This window comes from Scyliorhinus torazame, chromosome 8, assembly GCF_047496885.1.
Source record: "Scyliorhinus torazame isolate Kashiwa2021f chromosome 8, sScyTor2.1, whole genome shotgun sequence".
Taxonomy (NCBI): Eukaryota; Metazoa; Chordata; class Chondrichthyes; order Carcharhiniformes; family Scyliorhinidae; genus Scyliorhinus; species Scyliorhinus torazame.
In genome coordinates, this window is record NC_092714.1 from 138319220 (window position 1) to 138343001 (window position 23782).

The 23782-nt window shown below is 46.0% G+C and overlaps 1 protein-coding gene across 7 annotated transcripts in view; it reads left to right on the top strand.

Annotated features, from left to right (window-relative positions):
• Window positions 1-23782, top strand: part of LOC140428147 (RCC1 and BTB domain-containing protein 2-like) — a 352551-nt gene that overhangs the window by 55108 nt on the left and 273661 nt on the right. For all 7 annotated transcript variants that reach the window (XM_072514263.1, XM_072514262.1, XM_072514264.1 and 4 more), the window contains exons 7-8: window positions 8539-8681; window positions 13927-14117. In XM_072514263.1, coding sequence (XP_072370364.1) covers window positions 8539-8681; window positions 13927-14117 — 334 coding nt within the window. The remainder of the gene's footprint in view (window positions 1-8538; window positions 8682-13926; window positions 14118-23782) is intronic.

The window sequence follows — 23782 nt, forward strand, 5'->3', positions numbered from 1 at the left end:
TAATCGTCAGAGTGGGCGCTGCTCCCTTTCCTCTCCCAGTTCCAGATCCACCCAATGCGGGGCGTGATCTGACACGGCTATAGCCGAGTACTCCATTCCTGCCACCCTCGGGATCAGTGCCCTTCCCAAAACAAAAAAGTCTATCCGGGAATATACCTTGTGGACGTGGGAGAAAAAGGAAAACTCTTTACCCATCGGTCTGGCAAATCTCCACGGATCTACTCCCCCCATTTGCTCCATGAATCCCTTAAGCACCTTGGCCGCTGCCGGCCTTCTCCCGGTCCTGGATCTGGACCGGTCCAGCCCTGGGTCAAGCACTGTGTTAAAGCCCCCCCCCCCCCCCACCCCCCATTAACGAGTTTCCCACCTCCAGGTCCGGGATACGTCCCAGCATTCGCTTCATGAATGCCGCGTCATCCCAGTTCTGGGCATATACGTTCACCAGCACAACCGCCTCACCCTGCAATCTGCCACTCACCATCACATACCTGCCCCCACTATCCACCACTATGGTCTTAGCCTCGAACGATACACATTTCCCCACCAGTATTGCCACCCCTCTGTTTTTCGCGTCCAACCCTGAGTGGAATACCTGTCCCACCCATCCTTTCCTTAGCCTAACCTGATCCGCCAACTTCAGGTGCGTCTCCTGGAGCATAACTACGTCCGCCTTCAGTCTCTTTAAGTGCGCAAAACACCCTTGCCCTCTTAATCGGACCATTTAAACCTCTCACATTCCACGTGATCAGCCGGGTTGGGGGGCCATTTACCCCCCCCCCCCCTCGTCGACTAGCCATCCCCTTTTTTAAACCATCTCCTTACCCAGGTCTCACGCACCCGTCTGTCCCCCAGATGGCGCCCTCCCGTCCCGACCACCTCGTCTCGTATCAGCTCCCCCTTACTCTCAGCAGCAGCAACCCAGTTAGTCCCGTTCTCTCGTCCCGTTCTCTCCCCCCCCCCCCCCCCCCCCCCCCGATCCCCCTCTACCTTGATTACTCCCCCCATATTGCTTCCGGAAGTCAGCTAACTCTGGCTGGCCTCGGCTTCCCACGTTCATCCTTTGACCTCCCTGCGTGTGAGGCTCCCTTCCTTCCTGCGCCCTTTTTTCCCGCCATAGTTTCCATAGTGCGGGAAAATACCCGTGCCTTCCTCTTGGCCCCGCCCCTAATGGCGCAGTTCCCTCATTCCCCTTCCCTGTCCCCTTTTCCATCGGCGCCCACATTTCTTCATGTCCCCCACATCGGGGGGAGAAAAAAAATTCCCCGTCCAACATTATTACACATTAGCCCTCCCCTATCCCCACTTTATATTTCTGTGCCACCACCTCGCTACCCCTCTCCAGGCATCAATTTCTCAAGTCTAGTCCAATTTCTCTTCCTGAATTAATGTCCATGCCTCCTCCGCCGTCTCGAAGTAGTGGTGTTTGCCCTGATGTGTGACCCACAATCTCGCCGGCTGCAGCATCCCAAACTTGACTTTCTTCCTATGGAGCACAGCCTTGGCCCGGTTGAAACTCGCCCTCCTTCTAGCCACCTCCGCACTCCAGTCTTGATACACGCGTATCACCGCGTTCTCCCACTTGCTACTCCGTGTCTTCTTAGCCCAGTTCAGGACCGTATCCTTGTCCCTGTAGCGATGGAACTTCACCACTATTGCTCTTGGTGTTTCCCCTGCCTTTGGTCTTCTCACGAGGACCCGGTACGCTCCCTCCACTTCCAGAGGGCCCGTTGGGGCCTCAGCTCCCATTAGAGTATGGAGCATCGTACTCACGTACGCCCCAGCATCCGCTCCCTCTGTTCCTTCGGGGAGACCTAAAATCCGTAGGTTCTTCCTCCTCGAGCTGTTCTCCAGGGCTTCCAGCCTTTCTATGCACCTCTTGTGTAGTGCCTCGTGCGTCTCCGTTCTTACCACCAGGCCCTGTATCTCGTCTTCGTTCTCGGCTGCCTTTGCCTTCACTCCACAGAGCTCCATTGCCTGGACCTTTTGTGTTTCCTTTAGTCCCTCGATTGCCAGTAACATTGCGCCAGTACCTCTTTCTTGAGCTCCTCCGCACATCCTCTGAGGAACTCCTGCTGTTCCGAGCCCCATACCATCTGGGCTCCCTCGGCCGCCATCTTGCTTCTCCCTTTTCTTCTCTGCCGCTGCTCCAAAGGATCCTCCGCAATCCGGCCACTACTGTCACTCCTTTCCATCCACACCCGGGGGGACTCCTTCCTTTGTCACCTCTCACTGGGTTTGGCCACAAAAAATTTCCGTTGGGGCTCCCGATAAGAGCCCAAAAGTCCGTTGAAACGGAGGTGTCGAAACGTGCGGCTTAGCTGGTCATCGCCGCAACCGGAAGTCCGAACGTTCACTCTTGTCCATTTTCAACTTGTAACCAGAGAAGGAGCCAAAAATACTAAGCAGCTTCATTATCTCGTCCATGGAGGGTACGGAGCCCGTAATATAGCGAAGTAGGTCATCCGCGCAACAGGACACCAAATGCTCCACCCCTCCCAGATTTATCCCACTCCACTTAATAGAGAATCTTGCGGTATAGTGAGCAACAGGAGCGAAGACAATGGTCACCCCTGTCTTGTGCCCCTATTCAACGGAAAATAACCAGAGTGCAGGGCATTGGTTTGAACACTAGCAGTGGGGTCCCATACAGTAGTCCTGTGTTTTTCAAACTTTTTTTTTAAGGGACCCATTTTTACCAACTGGCCGAACTTCGCGACCCACCATTTTTGCTTACCTTTAATGTGACAGGTGAGCCTGCCTGGTCCTCACAATCTCACTTGCTTTGCCATTCAGTGTTACATTTCTGTATGGGTTATTCATCAGATATCCTGGAGCTCACATCAGCACTGCTTTGTCCTGCCGTGGACTCTCCTGCAAAGCTCTCTCCAGCAGATTTAGTTGTAAGATCCTGGCCTGTTTGTCTCTGTCCCTCTCTTCCTTAGTCCAAAAAGATCCAACTTCAGTTCCTCACACAGTCCTGTTGCTTGCTTGCTGGCAGCTGCAAAATGATATGGAGATGCCGGCGTTGGACTGGGGTGAGCACAGTAAGAAGTCTTACAACACCAGGTTAAAGTCCAACAGGTTTGTTTCAAATCACTAGCTTTCGGAGCACAGCTCCTTCCTCAGGTGAAACCTGAGGAAACATTCACCTGAGGAAGGAACAGTGCCCTGAAAGCTAGTGATTTGAAACGAACCTGTTGGACTTTAACCTGGTGTTGTAAGACCTCTTGCTGAGCTACGAAATGAAGGAAGCTCTCCTCAGTAATTTTGCACCCAGAGTACGCGATGTCTGTATACTGGGCGCGTGATCTGCTCTCTGCCGCGGCTTCTGCCAGGAAGACTAATCAATTTCTAAAAAGATCTGCTTCTGGAAAAGCATGCTGACGTACGGAGGAGGCGGTCAGCCCCGCTGGGCTCCGGGCCTTTGCACTGCTACATCCGGCTGAGGGAGCATGCATGCATGGGACGACCGGCATTCTTGAAAGCTGGTCGTGGCCGTTGGGCATTTCCCCCCGCAATCGGGAACACTGCGACCGATCACTCCGCTACCCTCCCGACACCCATCCGTGGGTTGAGACTCTGAGTTTAAAAATGACTGCAGTGGTCGAATCCAGGAAATAACTTTGTGACCAAATCCGAACCTCCAAGAATCTCAAACAGATACTCCCACTCCACTCTGCCAAATGCCTTTTCGGCATCCAGGGAAGCAATCACCTCTGGTTTGGGCATCGAGGAGCGGAAAAGGACAATATTTAACAGGCGACGTATATAAGCCTGTCTGATCTTCTGAGATTACCTCTGAAATGCAGTGCTTAAGTACACCTTGGCAAGTAACTTAACATGTGCATTCAAGAGTGAGATAGGTCTTTGGATCTTTGTCTTTCTTGAGAATCAAGGAGATAGAGATCTGTGTGAGGGTAAAGGGCAACGAACCTGGGATAAGGAATCCTTAAACATGTCCAGAATTAAAGACACCAACTGCTCTGCAAAAGCTTTTTTTGGAAATTATTTCTAACCTTTCATACAAAAGAATATAAAAGACATGAACCATAACAAACATACTTTAACAAGATTCCATCAATAAGCTTTTTACAAAGACTCTCACCTCCACTGCCCCCCCCCCCCCCCCCCGTAGACAAGTAAGCCCCCTTCCTCTTTAAACTCTAGCAGTGACCAATTCTTTGAAATACACAATGAATGAAATGAAAATGAAATTGTGTATTTCAATGCTCGCCATCTTCGATAAAACCCCTCAATCGACCCTCTCGAGGTGTACTTGACTGTCTCCAGGCACACACACACCATCAAATCACCTAGTCATGCCGAAGCCTTCGGCAGTGCCGTCATTCTCCAGCACAATAAGATACGCCTCCGAGCCACGAACGAAGAAAAAGCCAGGACATCAGCCCCTGCTCCCATCTGCAGTTCCGGCACTTCGGAGACCCCAAAAGTTGCCACCCGTAGGCAGGGTTTCATCTCCACATTCAGAATTGCTGACATGGTGTCAAAAAAGGATCCCCAAAACTCCACCAACCTGGGGCATGACCAGAACATGTGTGTGTGATGTGCCGGCCCTCTTGAACAACGCTCCCACCTATCTTCCATCCCTTCAAAAAAGCAACTTGTCCTCGCTTTAGTGAGGTGAGCACCAAAAACTGCCTTTAATTGAATGAGGCACAGCTTCGCACAAGACGATGTCGCATTCACCCTCCTCAACACCTCACACCACATCCTTCCTCTAGTATCAGCCCCAAGTTCTCCATCCATTTTATTTTCATCCCCTCAACCGCACACAACTCTTCCCCCGATAAATGCTGGTACATCCCAGACGTACGGCAAGGTGAAATCTGCTCCAACAAAATGGGCGGCTGAACCACCAGAAAGGCCAGAAAAAACTGCTTAACTCAGCTCCGCACATGAAGTTACCTAAATCCATCCAAAAGTCCATATTTCTCCTTTAACTCCTCCAAGCTAGCGAACTGCCCCTCCAAAAATAGATCTCCTGCCTTCTCCAACCCTCTCTCCTTCCAAGCACTTGCTGGTGCGAATACGTATTGGCACAGATGGGAGCCAGCAGTGATGTTGCCCCCAATTTGAAATGTTGGCGGAGCTGCCTCCAAATCTTTAGTGTGGCCACCACCACAGGATTTGTTGAATATTTCATCAGCGCTACCGGGAGTAGCACCATTACCAGTGCCCCCAAGCTCGTCTCTCTAACTGACTCCGATTCCATCCTTACCCAGAGGGACCCCAAGTCTCCGCACCACCCCAACACCACCTCCACATTAGCCGTCCAATAGTAATATAACTGATTTGGCAGCGCGAGGTCCCCTGCCTGTCTCTCCCTCTGAAGCACCCCCCCCTTTGAATCCTCAGGACCTTGCCCTCCCAGATAAATCCCGTAATAAGTTGGTCTACCTCTTGGAAAAAAAACGTTTGGGCAGGAACACTGGGAGGCACTGGAACAGGAATAGAAATCTAGGCAGTATTATTAATTCTAGCTGACTGAATGCAACCTGCCAGCGATAGCGGGAGACTGTCTCACCTCTCTGAATCTGCCTTGACCCTCCCCACCAAGCTCGTATAATTCAGCTACTGTAACTGTCCCCACTCCCCCGCCACCAGTAGCCCCAAGCACCAGAAGCTGGTCTCTGCCAATCGAAACGGCAACCACCTTGGTCTACTCCCCCCTCCTGCTACTCCTTCCATGAAACATGCACTTTTCCCTATATTCTGCTTATAGCCAGAGAAAGCCTCAAATCGCTGCAATTTCTCCATGATGTTCCCAATAGATGTCTCCAGATCCCTTACGTATAACAGCAAATTGTCAATTAAGGGGCAATTTAGCGTGGCCAATCCACCTACCCTGCACATCTTTGGGTTGTGGGGGTGAAACCAACGCGAACACGGGGAGAATGTGCAAACTCCACACGGACAGTGACCCAGAGCCAGGATCGAACCTGGGACCTCGGTGCCGTGAGGCAGCAATGCTAACCACTGCGCCACCGTGTTGCCTGAGAGCAAGAACTCTTAAGACCATTATCTAAAATACTACTAAAATTATTCCCGGATTGACTTCTTTGTGATGGACAAAACGCTGCAGGCAGAGGTGGTAGATGCACAACCCCTCAAAAATCATTTCATCCCCTCCCCGGATGGGGGTTCCGATTTATACAATTTACTGTAAAACTCCAGAAACACATCATTTACCCCCGCCGGGTCCAGAACCACCTCCCACCCCCCCCTGTGTACCTCACTTTACCTATCTCTCTTGCCACCTCCTGTTTCCTCAGCTGATGTGTCAGCATCCTACTAGCTTTCTCCCCATATTCATAAACTGCCCCCCTTCCCCTCCTCAGCTGTCCCTCCGCCTTACCTGTGGACAGGAGCCCAATTTCTAGCTGCAATCTATGACGCTCTTTCAAAACCCGTCTTCCGGAGTCTTCCCATACCTCATGTCCACCTGTAAAATTTTGCCTACCAGCCTGTCTGACTCCGCCCGCTCAGCCTTCTCCTTATGGGCCCGAATTGAGATGAATTCTCCCCTGACAACCGCCTTCAGTGCCTCCCAGACCACCTCTCCCGTATCATTACTCTTAATAGATCCCCGAATGGCCTCCCTCACCCGCTCACACCCCCCCTCCTCCGCTAACAGCCCCACATCCAACCTCCATTGCGGATGCTGGGCCTTTCCTTTACTAACTTGCATGTCCACCCAGTGCTGGGTTTGGTCTGATACCACTATTGCTGAATATTCAGCATCTACCACCTCTGCCAACAGCGTTTTGTTTATCGCAAAAAGACTTTCCGGGAATACACCTTTGCCAAAGTACTGAAAGCACCTCGGCCATTAGTGGAGTGGTCGGAGCCCCAGAGGCTGTCTCCATCATTTTATCTGCTGACGAACTCTGAGGGGTCTCCAATTCTGTCGGCGAACTCCTGTCATTTATCTTCTTTCCCCTGACTTTTCTGGGCATTTCAATTATCATGGGAGTGTCCCTTTAAGAAATGTTTTTGTCTTATCACATGGCTTCAGTGATGTCATTGTGTGGGTGGAGCTGGGCTGTGGCCCTGGGAGTTGGTTTTACTTTTGTTTTGAGTTTGAACTGGTTTTGTTCTGCACAGGTTGAAAGAAGGTTTTTTTTCTCTATCTGCATTTTAAAAGCTGTTTCCAGACTGCTTGGTAACTTGAAAAGAAATAATTGCTTTCTGGAAGGAATTCAAACCTGCTGTTTTGGAAAGGAAACCAGAGCATCCAAACCAGGTCTTGAGTGCTATGTGCTGGGCCACACATTTGAAAAGGGGTTTCTGGTTTATGGGATCTTGTTATTAAATTGGAACAGCTAAAGGGGGGATTTATTAAGAGTACTGAAGCTGAGTGGGTTATTTCGGTTGATAGTTGATAAAAATGCTTACTGTGCGTGTTTATAAAAATGTTAACTAAATTCGTAGAATAAAGTTTGTTTTTGATTAAAAGTGCTTCAGGCCTCTGTTCAATAACACCTGAAAGGCAGCCCTTGTGCTCATCGTAACCAAAATCAAGAAACAGTTGTAGGTCAGGTGAACTCCATAATATACTTTGGAGTTTTCTAAACCCTGGCCCATAACACAATCATGTCGGATCCTTATTCCATTAATTATGTGGGTTTTCAAAAGAAAATACCCCCTGAAACTGCGAGAAATGGGCAAAAAGTGCAGTATTCTAGCGGGAGCCACCACTGTGCACGTCATCCCCATACATAACACCACCGGAAGTCCTATTCGTAAGTTATAAGATATATCTAATTCCAAAGCAGAAGAGAGATTGTCTTATGGCCGATTGTATTTGCAACTGGTATTTAAACTAGGAATATTATACTGCTTTAAAAAGCTGCACTGAGCTCCATCCCAGCTATTCAATTTTAAATGTACTCAGTGCAAGTGCCCTTGCCATAGTTAAATAAGATTTAGGAAATTGTCCAGCTCATGTCCATACTGCCTGCATGCAGTCCTATGCGATGTAAATCACAGATTAACACAGCACAGACGAGGCCCTGTTAACCACCCAGCTAACCTTTGTGTCATCCGCAAACTTACTGATCCTACCCCCACATGATCATGTAAAATAAAGTCCAAGAAATATGTATTTGTCTCCTTCAGAAGGAATTGCATATGACTGCTCCCGAGAGCCAGCTTGCAACTTGACTCAATTTGCTACAACCTTTTGTGATGTTGTGCAGAGGTACGGTATACTGGGTATATTTACACTGTTGGTCAAAGACCAGTCACTCCAGTGAGCTGTTTGCAGCTGGTATATTATAGGCTTCCAGACCTACATTTCTATGCCTTTGGTGTCCTGTGTACAAATGCAACCTAACATGACTTGTCTCCAAATCAAATCTGCACAGTGTAATCTGATGCAGTCAATGGTATATTGAAGCTTATATCAAATAAGTGTTCATTAATACTAAGCTGCCTGAGCTGTGGTTTGAATTTTGTTCTTGTTTCAGCTTGAAAGTGCCTAATGCTAATGTTTGTAACTTGTAACTTTACTTGCAGATTGCCTGTGGCTATGCTCACACCTTGGCACTGACAGATGAGGGCTCACTGTATTCCTGGGGAGCTAATGCATATGGCCAGCTGGGCAGCGGGGTTAAAAGCAATCAATCTTGTCCTGTGCAGATCACTGTGGACAGGGAAAGGTAATGGTTGGTGTAAAATCTCTGACATCACTCGGTTAACATTATTAACTATTCTTTAAATAAGATACGGCAGAAGTAGGAGAGGATACAGTGTGAGACATATGTGGGGAGTTGATGGAGAGAGACAGATATGGAAGAAGTAAGGCGCAGGTGGGAGAAGGAGCTAGGGAGGATTTTGGAGGCTGGGATATGGTGTGAGGCTTTGCGGAGGGTGAATTGATCCTCGTCATGTGTGGGATTGAGTCTCATCCGGGCCAAAGTGGTGTATAGGGTACACATGACTGTCAAGAATGAGCTGGTTCTTTGCAGGGGTGGAGGATAGGTGTGGCGGGTGTGCAGGGGGACTAGCGAACCATATTAATATGTCCTGGGCATGTCCGAGGCTGGAGGTGGAGTTTTGGAAAGTGTTTGCAGACACAATGTCAAAGATTCTGGGGGTGAAGGTGGTTCCGAGCCCTTGGGTGGCAATATTTGGAGTGTCGGAGGATCCGGGAGTACAAGTGGGGAAAGAGGCCGACGTTTTGGCTTTTGCCTCCCCGACAGCCCCGAGGCGGATATTGCTCGCGTGGCAGGACTTGGGAGCCGCCTCTGGCTGGGGTATGAGTGAGTAATTTTGCAGAGTTTCTGCACCTTGAGAAAATAAAGTTCACTATCCGAAGTTCGAAGGAAGGGTTCTTCACGAGGTTGAGGCTGTTCATCGACTTCTTTAAGTATTGGTAAAACATCAGCGATGGTGGTGGGGGGTCCTTTCTTTTGTTTGGGATTTGTTCTGATAAAAGAAAAGGGGTGTGGGCTGGAGGGAGGAGAGGGGGACAGTATGGTTATGGCTATTGCATGTTGTGTGCTGATGTTGTTGCTGATGCTCTTTGGTTTGAATATGTGTGAAAATGCTGTAATAATATTTAACAAAATGATATGGCAGTTTTATTTTTCATTTGTAATGTACAGTTTAATAAAACATTTTACGTTCTTTATGAAATGAATTGTCTGGATAATCTTGGATGACCTTTGTCTTGTGTCTAATATCAGCTTGTGATCACCGTAACATAGATAATGAATTGTTGTGCTCACAGTTTGTTTTGTCATAAGTGACATGTTAGCCGTACCCCTCAGTTTTTGTCATCGCGGAGGATATTGTAGCATAGAAAGAGGCCGACAGTTCATTATGCTTGTGCTGACTCTGAGAGAGCTATTTACTTTGTCTCATCCCATAACGATGACATTTTCCCCCAAATACTTGTCTATTCCCCTATTACGCTAGGGGAAAGCTATTATGGATTCTGCTTCCACCATTGTTCCTGGTTGGACATTCCACACCCTAGCAGCTCACTGTAGTTTTAAAAAATAAAATATTTTAAAACTCCTAAGCAGCCTTAATGACCATCTTAAATCTATTGACTGCACCCAGTGAAAATAGCTGGTTTCCCCCCCCCCAATTTACTTAATCAAAATATCTAAATTTTTCTCTGTTTCTGGAATTTATCTATCAACTCTTACATATCAAGTAAATAGTTAAAAATTTGAATTCTATGCTTAGGCACAAAAATGGATCTGGGTTTTTGCATTAGATTGTTTCAATTATTATTGCAATAGAAAGAACCTGACTGGTGATTAGGTCTCCTTTGGTATTTTTATATACGAGGGGCAGCACGGTAGCGCAGTGGGTAGCAGTGTTGCTTCACAGCTCCAGGGTCCCAGTTTCGATCCCCGATTTGGGTCACTGTCTGTGTGGAGTTTGCACATTCTCCCTGTGTCTGCGTGGGTTTCCTCCAGGTGTTCCGGTTTCAAAGAACAAAGAGAACAAAGAAAAATTACAGCACAGGAACAGGCCCTTCGGCCCTCCAAGCCTGCGCCGATCCAGATCCTTTATCTAAAACTGTCGCCTATTTTCTAAGGATCTGTATCCCTCTGCTCCCTGCCCACTCATGTATCTGTCTAGATGCCTCTTAAATGACGCTATTGTGCCCGCGTCTACCACCTTCGCTGGCAATGCGTTCCAGTCACCCACCACCCTCTGCTTAAAGAACTTTCCACGTATATCTCCCTGAAACTTTTCCCCTCTCACCTTGAACTCATGACCCCTAGTAATTGAGTCCCCCACTCTGGGGGAAAAAGCTTGTTGCTATCCACCCTGTCTATACTTCTCATGATTTTGTAGACCTCAATGAGGTCCCCCCTCAACCTCCGTCTTTCTACTGAAAATAATCCTAATCTACTCAACCTCTCTTCATAGCTAACGCCCTCCATACCAGGCAACATCCTGGTGAACCTCCTCTGCACCTTCTCCAAAGCATCCACATCCTTTTGGTAATGTGGCGACCAGAACTGTAAGCAGTATTCCAAATGTGGCCGAACCAAAGTCTTATACAACTGTAACATGATCTGCCAACTCTTGTACTCAATACCACTTCCGATGAAGGAAAGTATGCCGTATGCCTTCTTGACCACTCTATCGACCTGCGCAGCCACCTTCAGGGTACAATGGACCTGAACACCCAGATCTCTCTGTACATCAATTTTCCCCAGGGCTTTTTCATTTACCGTATAGATCGCTCTTGAATTGGATCTTCCAAAATGCATCACCTCGCATTTGCCCGGATTGAACTCCATCTGCCATTTCTCCGCCAAACTCTCCAATCTATCTATATTCTGCTGTATTCTCTGATAGTCCCCTTCACTATCTGCTACTCCACCAATCTTAGTGTCATCTGCAAACTTGCTAACCAGACCACCTATACCTTCCTCCAGATCATTTATGTATATCACAAACAACAGTGGTCCCAGCACGGATCCCTGTGGAACACCACTGGTCACAGTTCTCCATTTTGAGAAACTCCCTTCCACTACTACTCTCTGTCTCCTGTTGCCCAGCCAGTTCTTTATCCATCTAGCTAGTACACCCTGGACCCCATGGGACTTCACTTTCTCCTTCAGCCTACAATGGGAACCTTATCAAATGCCTTACTGAAGTCCATGTATATGACATCTACAGCCCTTCCCTCATCAATCAACTTTGTCACTTCCTCAAAGAATTCTATTAAGCTGGTAAGACATGAACTTCCCTGAACAAAACCATGTTGCCTATCACTGATAAGCCCATTTTCTTCCAAATGGGAATAAATCGTATCCCTCAGTATCTTCTCCAGTAGCTTCCCTACCATTGACGTCAGGCCCACCGGTCTATAATTACCTGGATTATCCCTGCTACCCTTCTTAAACAAGGGGACAACATTAGCAATTCTCCAGTCCTCCAGTACCTCACTCGTGTTCAAGGATGCCGCAAAGATATCTGTTATGACCCCAGCTATTTCCTCTCTCACTTCCCTCAGTAATCTGGGATAGATCCCATCCGAACCTGGGGACTTGTTCACCTTAATGCCTTTTAGAATACCCAACACATCCTCCCTCCATATGCCGACTTGACCTAGAGTAATCAAACATCTATCCCTAACCTCCACATCCGTCATGTCCCTCTCCTCGGTGAACACCGATGCAAAGTACTTGTTAAGAATCTCACCCATTTTCTCTGACTCCACACATAACTTTCCTCCTTTGTCCTTGAGTGGGCCAACCCTTTCTCTAGGTTACCCTCTTGCTCCTTATATATGAATAAAAGGCTTTGGGATTTTCCTTAACCCTGTTTGCTAAAGATATTTCATGACCCCTTTTAGCCCTCTTGATTCCCTGTTTCAGATTGGTCCTACATTCCCGATATTCTTCCAAAGCTTCGTCTGTCTTCAGTCGCCTAGACCTTATGTATGCTTCCTTTTTCCTCTTAGCTAGTCTCACAATTTCACCTGTCACCCATGGTTCCCTAATCTTGCCATTTCTATCTCTCATTTTCACAGGGACATGTCTGTCCTGCACTCTAATCAACCTCTCTTTAAAAGCCTCCCACATATCAAATGTGGATTTACCTTCAAACAGCTGCTCCCAATCCACATTCCCCAGCTCCTGCCGAATTTTGGTATGGTTGACCTTCCCCCGATTTAGCACTCGTCCTTTAGGACCACTCTCGTCTTTGTCCATGAGTATTCTAAAACTTACAAAATTGTGATCACTATTCCCAAAGTAATCCCCTACTGAAACTTCAAGCACTTGGCCGGGCTCATTCCCCAACACCCAGGTCCAGTATGGCCCCTTCCCGAGTTGGCCTATCTGAGACATCCCTGACCCGTGCACCTGGGAGGCAACATACCATTCGGGAGTCTCGTTTTCGACCACAGAACCGCCTATCTACTCCCCTTACAATTGAACCCCCTATGACTATAGCCCTTCCACTCTTTTTCCCACCCTTCTGTACAGCAGAGCCAGCCACGGTGCCATGAACCTGGCTACTGCTGCCTTCCGCTGGTGAGCCATCTCCCCCAACAGTATCCAAAACGGTATACCTGTTTTGGAGGGAGATGACCGCAGGGGACACCTGCACTGCCTTCCTGCTTTTTCTCTGCCTTTTGGTCACCCATTCCCTTTCTCCCTCAGCAACCCTAGTCTGCGGTGTGACCAATTCGCTAAACGTGCTATCCACGACCTCCTCAGCATCGCGGATGCTCCATAAGTCCTGAAAGATGTGCTGTTAGGTGAATTGGGCATTCTAAATTTGCCCTCTGTGTACCTGAACAGGTGCGGAATGTGGCGAGTAGGGGCTTTTCACAGTAACTTCATTGCTGTGTTAATGTAAGCCTACCTATGACAATAAAGATTATTTTTAAAAAAATTATAGTGAGTTTGAAACCCAGGAGTTTCTTTTTCTTCCGATATTGTTTTTCCTTAAAGAAAAATGGTCTGCAAAATCTCTGAGGTGGCAAACCAAACGAAACATCCCTCTCTCTTAGTAAATAGAATCCTGAACAATATGCTATTTCCTGGTGGAAAGAAAATACAACACAAATAGGGGCCTTTCAGCCCATTGTGTCTGCGCCGGTCGCCAAGCCTGAGGCGTCTTTGCTTTGGGTGCTTTCAAATATCAGAAAGTCAGAAGAAATTCCTTGAGAGGAGTTGTTGCCGCTAATTTTCGAATTGACCCATTTTCCTTTTATGTTCATGAAAATGGTTCATCTAATAAGCCATAAAATTGTTCATTAGTTGGATATAAAACAAACCACCAAATGTAGCAATATAAATAATTTTTCTATTTCTTCAAACACCCAGCACAACCTTCATGGGATTTACATATGGTTTTAGTTGCCTTTCCTCTGAATCGTTTACTGAACCATGTCTCTGTCACATTTTTGATCCTGCCTAGAATTGTGGAGATTGCCGCCTGCCATTCCACTCACACCTCAGCTGCTAAGACCCAGGGTGGTCAGGTGTACATGTGGGGCCAATGCCGGGGCCAATCAGTCATCCTCCCACAACTCACTCACTTTTCTTGCACGGATGATGTGTTTGCCTGCTTTGCCTCTCCAGCAGTTACATGGCGCCTCTTGTCTGTCGGTAAGATTATTTTACATTTTGACTATTTTCCATTGAATATGTATGAGGACTGGAATAAGCAAAATACTGTGGATGCTGAAATATGAAACAAGAACAGAACGCTAGAAAAACTCAGCAGGCGGGGAGTCCTTTTAACTCTTCATCAGAACTGAAGGGAGGGGGAATGTGTTTGATTTTAAAGTGTAGCTGCTGTGAGAGATTGCAACAAAATGTAGCCACTTTAAGAACAAAAGACAGATGGCCTGGCATCGGAGAGGAGTGGGGTTGCATTGAGGTAATACATGTATGGGATATTGTTTTAAAAAGAGGTTTAATGTGGAGGAGAAAAGTCACAATCTAAAGCTGCTGAATCAAAGTTTGATTCCTGAAAATTGATTGTTGCAAGTCACTATTCTAAGCAGATGTGTAGTATAATTTGCAATGTCAGTGAATAATTGCAAGGGCAATGATCATTGACTAATAGTCCAGTGAATGCAAGTTCAAATCCTACTGTGGCTGTCTGAGAAATTGAATTCAGTCCAAAATGACAAATTGTGGCATAAAAGGTAACTTTTGAAGCTATTGGATTATTGTAAACACTGAACTGGTTCACCTTTGTACTTTTTAGGAATTATTGTGGTTGATTCTTGACTGCATTCTGATGTGGCCAAGACACTCAATTAGTTGAAATTGCTCAGTTATGTTGTGAGACCCTTCAGCTCCCAGCCTGACTAAAATTCTTGAGACAGTCGCTTGCGATGCACATTAATGTGCAACTGTGCACTGTGGTCACTTCCACAATCTCCGGTGGTCCTCTGCTGGTCCTAGCCCTCTCCCTGTTTCCTGTGCTCCTCTGGCAAATAAGGTGGGATAACATCACGAGTGGTTATCAAGGATGTGTACCTCTTCTGCATCAGATGAAGGAGCGAATTAAGCACATATTATAAAAATGGGGATCTCATGCATTTGTGGAAAGTGATTACAGTGTGAATTGGGCAGGTTTGCTCGGGAGTTGGGGTGAAAATCAAGCAGGTCAGAAAAGATGATGATGGCATTAGTGGCAGCACTGAAAGGAGGAAGTAGCAGATGAGAATGTGAGAAGTGTGAAGAGGAGAGGTGACACAGTGTACCATTGTGATTGGATGTGAAGAAAGTGATGTAGGGATGAGGAGAGTAGTGTGAATAGGTGTCTGTGGGACACGAGACAGTGGAAGTAGATGCATAATGACCCGGAAGTCAGGACTCAATTCCTGCACTGGATCCAGATGCTTGGTGCCCCTCCACTGCTGCGGATTTCCTCAGCTAACTCGATCCAGGCCTCCAAATCCAGCAGCAAATTTCTTATTCCCACTTTTGGGAAACTAGGACAGCTGAGGAGAATATGTGCTGAAGGTGCTGTCTTCTCCAAGCTTTGCTTAATAGAACAAAGATATAGAACTCTGGCAGCCAGCCATTAAAAGGAGAATACTTGAGGATGGCACAAGAACAAATATATGTGATGCTAGCTGTTCAGCCAGGAACTCCCTCCAATGTTAACTACCAAACCATCCAAATAACGAGCATCACAATATCTTGGCTGCTCCAAACATTAATTTTCTAAGTTCCATTGATCAACTTTAACAGTGCAGTTGAGGAATTCTTCATCCAGGGTGAAATCAGATATTGATACTGATTGCAATAGCACAACGCTGCCTCAAAGGCAGGTATCACTTTCTTGGAAGAGCAATAAACATTTGGGCTTCCCAGGCTTCCTCATTTCTTCAAACTAGTATCTTCAGGTAGTTCACAAACTTATATCCAGACTCCTCCAACAAGTCTATTAATTTAACTTTAAATATTCCATCAGTGTATCATCAGGTAGCAATAGTATTGTTATTATCACAGGAAGTCACAAAACAATGTCACTTTGTTTGCAAAGCTTCCTACAGTATCACACCAATTGAAATCTCTCGCCTATGATTTCCAGATCTTCATTTATTCATCTATTTTAAATTTAGTATCCAATTATTTGTATTACCATTTAACCTTTTTTGCATCTAATTTAAGTAGAGAAACCCTCCATGCATCTTCACTTTTGAGATCCATTCTTTTTATTAAAGTTTTCATTTTATAACTCACAAAACAAACCCATACAAATGGGGTGGCACGGTAGCACAGCGGTTAGCACTGTTGTTTCACAGGGTCCCAGGTTCGATTCCTGGTTTGGGTCACTGTCTGTGTGGAGTCTGCACGTTCTCCCCATGTCTGCGTGGGTTTCCTCTGGGTGCTCGGGTTTCCTCCCACAGTCCAAAGATGTGCAGGTTAGGTGGATTGGCCGTGCTAAATTAGTGTCCAAAAAAAAGGTTAGGTGGGGTTATTGGGTTACAGGAATAGGGTAAAGACTCGGGTGCTCTTTCCAAGGGCCGGTGCAGAACGAATGGGCCGAATGGCCTCCTTCTGCACCGTACATTCTATGATTTTACGGTAAACCCCTACCCTTGAAGAGCAAAAAACCCCGATCCACTGACTGTGACCAATTCCTAAAGATAAAAGACAAAGGTCGCCACCTCAGGCAGGCCTGGGCCCAAGACCCACCCAAGACGACCACCAACTTCGTCCCAAGGAGGAGACACTTAAAAGCCCTTAGTCCCAGTCAGAGCCCCACTTCCCAGCTCCCCCTCCCCCTTAACCCTGAAAAAAGCTTTCCAGAAAAAAGATTCCCTCCTCTCTCCTCCTCCCTCCACCAAACAAATAAGTTAGGCTCACTAAACCTTGCTCAAGCAGGTCCAACAAGCCACAGCCCTTCCCCCCCCCCCCCACCTCATTCCCATTCATGAGCTGAAACTTTAAAGCTAGTAAAAGTAACCCCCATTCCAGAATATATGCTCAAAGTACAACTACGGAAGAGTAACCAAAGCCCAGCACTCTCAGAATTCTTAAACTCCCCCATGGGACCGTATATTCCCCATTCCATTGCCCTGACCACTACCAGCCGACAACCGTAGGCCCTTCAACCCCAAACATACAACAGATACAAACTACAACCCCTCCCAAACCAATCCCTGCCAACCGTTCCCATTAAAGTCCCATTCGAATTCATTCAATCAAGTCCAAGTCCATGCTCCTTGACAAAAGCCTCCGCCTCCCCCGACGTTTTGAAAAAATGATCTTTCGTCCGAAACGTCACTCTCAGCCTTGCCAGGTACACCACTTCAAACCTGACACCACCCCTGAATAGCACTGACTTTGCCATATTACCGTCAGTTCATTGTTGGATTCTTCTCCATGTCTCAGACATTTTGTTGATTTATCCTGGTCCAATTTAGTTTTGTTATATTTGTGAATTTGCCTTTCTCCTTTGACATGAGTCCACAGCTCAAACAATGGACAAAAGAGCTGAACTCCAGAAGTGAGGTGAGATTGACTGCACTTGACATCAAGGCAAAATTTGATTGAGTGTAGAATCATGGAATTTACAGTGCAGAAGGAAGCCATTCGGCCCATCGGGTCTGCACCGGCCCTTGGAAAGAGCACTCCTCCCAAGCCCACATCTCCACCCTATCCCTGTAACCCCACCTAACCTTCTGTTTGGACACTTAAGGGCAATTTAACATGGCCAGTCCACCTAATCTGCACGTCTTTGGACTGTGGGAGGAAACCGGAGCACCCGGAGGAAACCCACACCGATACGGGGAGGACATGCAGACAACGCACAGACAGCGACCCAAGCCAGGAATCGAACCTGAAACCCAGGAACTGTGAAGCAACTGTGCTAACCACTGTGCCACCGTGCCGCCCTCTGATACTGAAGCACGTCCAAATGCAACAAGACCTGGACAATATCCAGGCTTGCTCTGACAAGTGGCAATTAACATTTGTGCCACACAGGTGCCAGGAAATGACCATCTCCAACAAGAGAAAATCAAACCTTCGTTCTTGACATTCAGTGGCATTATCATCATTGCCCCACTATCAACATTGATACCATTGACTAGAAACTGAACTGAACTAGTCATATAAATACTGTAGCTACAAGAGCAGGTCAGAGGCTAGGAATCCTGCGGCACGTAACTCATCTCGACTCCCCAAAACCTGTCCACTACCTACACAGCACAAGTCAGGAGTGTGATGGAATACTCCCCACTTGCCTGGATGAGTGCAGCTCCGACAACACTCAAGAAACTTGACACCATCCAGGACAATGCAGTCCACTTCATCGGTACCCCTTCCACAAATATTTGCTCCCTCCACCACTGACACACCATGGCAGCAGTGTGTACCATCTACAAGACGAGCTGCAGTAACTCACCAAGCTCCTTAGGAAGCACTTTCCAAATCTAAAGAACTAAAGATATCTGCTTCATCCACCACCTGCTCTTGTTCTTAAATAATCATCTGATCACACATGGTTTTTGAGAACTGAACCTCAGCTTCCCTACTGGCACTCCTTCAGTTCTCTTCCTCCTGTCTCAACCTGTGACTTTGTGATCTGGTTACCACACAATCAGGAAAAAAGCACGGATGTACCTCTTGCAACATCTCAGTTGGTTGACTTTCCACTGGCTTTAGTCCCACCTGACTATTCCCACAATAGGCTGCATTCCCACCTATGATCCAGCTGTCATTACCTCGAATAAATTCTACCCCTGAAAAAGGTACTTTCACCATTAATTCCACATATTACCTGGCAATACCCCTTCCAAACAACATCTCTCTTTATCTCTCACCATTAAAGATTGACTTACTTCTGTATCCCTTAAGATCTTAATCTTCCTTCCTACTCCACCTTGTGCACACGTGTAAATCTTACCATCACAAATAAAATCCTTAAAAAGTTCTGGTAGCTGCTTATCCACCAGCTCTGAACAGGCTGTACACTCTGTTCCACCTCTTCCACTGGGACTTTTATAAATCCCACTGGCTTATCCTGTATTACGAGTCAGTACTTTTCTGAAGCTACCAACATTGTAACTTCACATGTCCAACTTTATTACGATGAAAACACTTAAGTTTTCTTACCTGTATACCACTATCATAGGTTTTCTTTTTACTCTGAGGCATACTCTTCTTCACATCACCAACTAAACCTCCTTTGCATGACCACATATGAATTTCTCATTTCCCCAGTTTCTATCCCTCACCAATTGAAATTGATGTTGAAAACCAAACTTTGCTTCATGAACCAATTCAAAATCATTGGCCATTTCTTTGGCCTGTCTAGCAGTTATAGCTCTTTGCTCTTCCACATGAGTTCCCACAACTGCGGGAAGTGAATCTTTAAATTCCTCCAAAATAATTATTTCCGTAAGAGCGTCATACTTTTGGTCTATTTTTATTGCTCTTACCTACCTATCAAATTTATTTTATACTATTTTTTGAATTCTATATATGTCTGCCTGTTTCATTCCTTTGATTTCTTAACTTTTGTCTATGGGCTTCTGGCATCGTTCATATATACATAATATGGTTTTCCTCACTTCATCATAATCCCTAGATACCTCCTCTGGTAGTGATGCGAACAATTCTCTACTTCTACCTGCCGACTTTGTTTGAACCCACATGGTCTTTGGCCAATTCAATTGTTGAGCCACTTTCTCAAATGAAATAAAAAAGGCTTTAACATCTTTCTTTTCAAATCTTGGCAATGCTTGAATATATTTAAACATTTCCCTCCTTAAACTTTTGACTAGGAAGCATTTCTCCTTCCTCTAGACCTTCCTCAGCTTCTGCCTTTAACTCCAACCTTGATGTTCTCCTTGCAGTGCCAGTTTCCGAAGTTCAAATTCTCTCTTTTTCCTTATCCCTTTCTTCCTTTGCTAATCTTTCCATTTCTACATCAAACTTCCTCTTTTCCATTTCCTTTTGAAAAGTCCTCTCTTTTTCCTTTTCTGCCCTCTCTTTCCATTTCTGCCCTCTCTTTTCTCTTCTTCTGCCATTGCCAATCTCTTCTTTTCCTTTGCTTCTGTTTCCAATTTCTTCATTTCTATTTGTAATTGAATTCTAGCTAATTCTAATGATTCAGGCTGTGTCTCTGGCAAATTTAAATATTGAGCTATGGCTTGTAATAGCTCCTTTTTTCCTCACCCCTTTAGTTAAGGTTAACTGCAGCTTCTCCGCCAAACCCAAATGTTTTGCTTTAGTCTCCCTTTGTAGACCATCCCGAGTAATCGTCTCCACACCCAGGAAAAGTTTTGCAACTGTCATGTGAATGCCCCTTTAAGAAAAGTGTGCTTTATCAAGTGGCTGCAGTGATGTCATTGTGTGGGTGGAGCTGGGCTCTGCTTTTTACTTTCGTTTTGTGCTGAAAGCTTTTGGCTCTGTGTTTAGCTTCACTTTCAAAGCAAGCCGATGTATGTATTAATCTCTCTTTCTGCAATCTAAAGAATGTCTCCAGATCACTTTGATTTCAAAGTAATACCTGTTTCTGTAAGGAATGCAAACCTACTGTCTTTGTTAAAAGGTTTTTTGACATATGGATGTTTGGAAAGAAGAGTTATCTATAGAGTACTGTATCTTTTGGCGGGTTATCAGGGTTGGTAGTGGATAAACTGTTTACTGTGTGTTTATAAAATATTAACTAGATTCATAGAATAAACGTTGTTTTTGTTTGAAAATACTTTTAGATCTCTGTTGCATCACACCTGTAAAGTGGGCCCTTGTGCTCCCCATGACCAAAATGTATTGAAAGTTGTGGGTCAGGTGAACACCATAATATACTTTGGTGTTCTCTTAAACCCTGGCCTATAACTCAACTGAAAAAGCCATCTCCAGTCCCTTGCTACTTAAATGTGAAAACCTGAAAGAATGCTATCATTCCACACACGCTCACTATCAATAATCCCAAACCAAACGAGAATTTATACTTAATCCCGATTCCGGATGAGCCACCAATTTTATTACAAACCCAGACCAGACCCCAACAGTGGCCCGGATACTGGACCAAAGTCCCAATATTTTAGTTTATTTTAAGACTATGTGGTAAGAATGATTTGCTCTAGGAATGATTGCATGAAATAAATAGGACTTTGGTGTTTTTAAAACAAAACTTTATTATAAATACAATATGAAACTTTTAAACTTCACACCCAAAAAGAACAGCTATCATTTACACCTGAAACATTACTACTCAATTTCCCATTAAAAAAAACAAGGAAATAAGCACACCAATCTCAATCTATCTTACTGTGGGAGAATTGTGGACTCAGCATCAGGCAGATCAGAAAGCAACTCCTCTCTCAAACGTTTCTCCATCACCTCCTTCTCTGATGTTTTCAGAATGTCTCTCTGCCTTTCTTGGCTCCACCCAACAATGACCTCACCTCCCCAAGCTGAAAAACAAATGGGGCTGTATTCTATGATCCTGCGGCTAAGTGCCGATGCCGGCGTGGGACCCGTGGTGTTTCACGACTGGCCAGCGCAAACCTCTCTCCAATTCCAGTACCGGTGAGGGATTAGCAGCGGCGCCGTGTGAAATGCCCGTGGATCGTGCAGAAAACAGCCGGAGAATGGCCGGGTCCCAGACATACGCACGGCTGACGACCTGCAGCAGTCGTGCCATACAACATGGTGCCAGCCGTGCGCGTAACCTAAACTGCAAACAACAGCCCTGGCCACCCCCCACCATACCCTCCTTGCAGAAGCCCCTCCGGCCAGCGGCACGGATCCCGGACAAGTGTGGTGGCGCTGGACACAGTCGGGGTCCCGCACAGTTGGGACCACACATGTCCCGCACCATCGGGAACTTGGCCCATCGAGGGTGGGCCGGCCGATTACGCGCCAACGGCATTGAAACAGCATGCAGCGCGCATCACGATGACGCCAGTTTTGAGTGTTGGAACATGGCGGACCAGTGTCAAAATGGCCCTGATTTCGGGGCTAAAATCCATTCTCTGCCCGATCTCTGAACACGATTTCAGCGTCGGACTACGGAGGATCCAGCCCATGATCTCTGCAGGCTGCAAAGCACATTAACCCCCAGAGACTTCCCCAGGCAAATCATAATGCATTAGCCCAGTCTGAAAAACACATTCCTTCGTCAAGTTTACCTGCTGGCTGCTAAAGCCACCCAGGCCCTGCAGAACAGAATTATTTTTGAACACGTTCTAACTACAGGGTTTTAACCCTTAAATTGCCCACTACATTTATAATCCAATTTTCCTAACATCTTCTAATCGTCACAGTAGGTGCACTCACACTGCTGTCAGGGAGTTTGTACACCGTGTAGCGGGCACAATTTCAAAATTTGTGGTTGATACAAAACTTGGAAATATTTTAAACTATGAGGAGGATATTGTAGAACTTCAAAGGGACACAGACAAGTTTGTGAAATAGGCGGACAGGTGACAAATGCGGTTCAATCTGGGAAATGTGAAGTTTGGTACCTGGAGCGACAATATCAAATAAAGGTTCTGTCGTGAGAATCTTAGCCACTGGGTGGCTTGCTAGTTCCCCAAGCACAAAAAACCAGGTCAATTGTACTTTGTGTGTTATCTGAAGTAATTAACATACACCAAGCAAAAGAATACATTTGTTCCAAAATTATTTATGTCCACTCACAATTAAGAATTAGGATTACACAATGCACTATACATGAGTATAGTTGCCAATCAAAATCAAGGCACGTACATATTATAATGGCGCATAGGTGCCTCTTATCTACAAACTCTCAGACAGTTATTAGATTAAGTCTGAGCTATAGCCCCCAGACTCCCTTCCATCGCCCTGTATTCTCTGATCACGTGAGCGGCAACTGACTGGTATCCATCAACTTTGTGTGCAGCCATCCTTGCCTCGGCTACAAGTCCTTGGGAGTTTATCTGTTGCCATAGCAATGACCTGAGGTTATCTGTCTCTAGAACCTTCCCTGTCTCTGCAAGCAGGAGCTCATGTGCACCCTTGGATTTTAATTTAAACCTGGTATAGAGGTTTATACCAAATCTACCTCTTCAGTTCCAACTCAAAAAGGAGTGCAGGTGCAGAGGGACCTGGGTGTATATGTGCATTAGTCATTGAAGGTGACAGGACAGGTTGAGAGATAAGTTAATAAAGCATAACTATCCTAGGTTTAGGGGCTGAGAGTATAAGAGCAAGGAGATTATGTTGAATTTGTAGAAAGCGCCAGTTCGGCCTCAGCTGGAGTACAGTAAAGTCCCGCCTTTCACATTTCCTTGTTCATGTTTTCACTTTGTACCTGGTATACCACATCGCCCGTTGGGTGAGCAATGTTTGCTTGTCCACTTTTTCCCCCCCCTTTCTCTGGGCGATGGAGCCATGACGCAGCAGAGACTGGAAGAGTTTCAGCTGAGATGTGACCTGTACAAAGATATTAACTCGGAAATGTCTGAATCTCTTGGTCCAGTGCTGCAGCTCTATTCAATTTTGAGATCATCGCCAAAGTATTGTTCAGAAGCTTGTTCGGAAGTTCTCCCGTCTGTCATATACAGGTACATACCACAATTTGCTGGAGAGTACTGCCCAGACAAATGCTGCCCTCGTGTCGCTGGAACCTATCCAACTGAGTCTCATTGAAAAGCATGTTCATTGTTCACAATTTTGCTGTTTGCAAGGTTTTGTGAGAGTGTGAATGGCGGCACTTCACTGCATTATGAGCAGTTCTGGGTGCAACACTTTTAGCATGGATGTGCAGAAAAGATTCACAGGAATGGTTCCTGGGATGAGGGATTTTGGTTATAAAGATAAACTGGAGA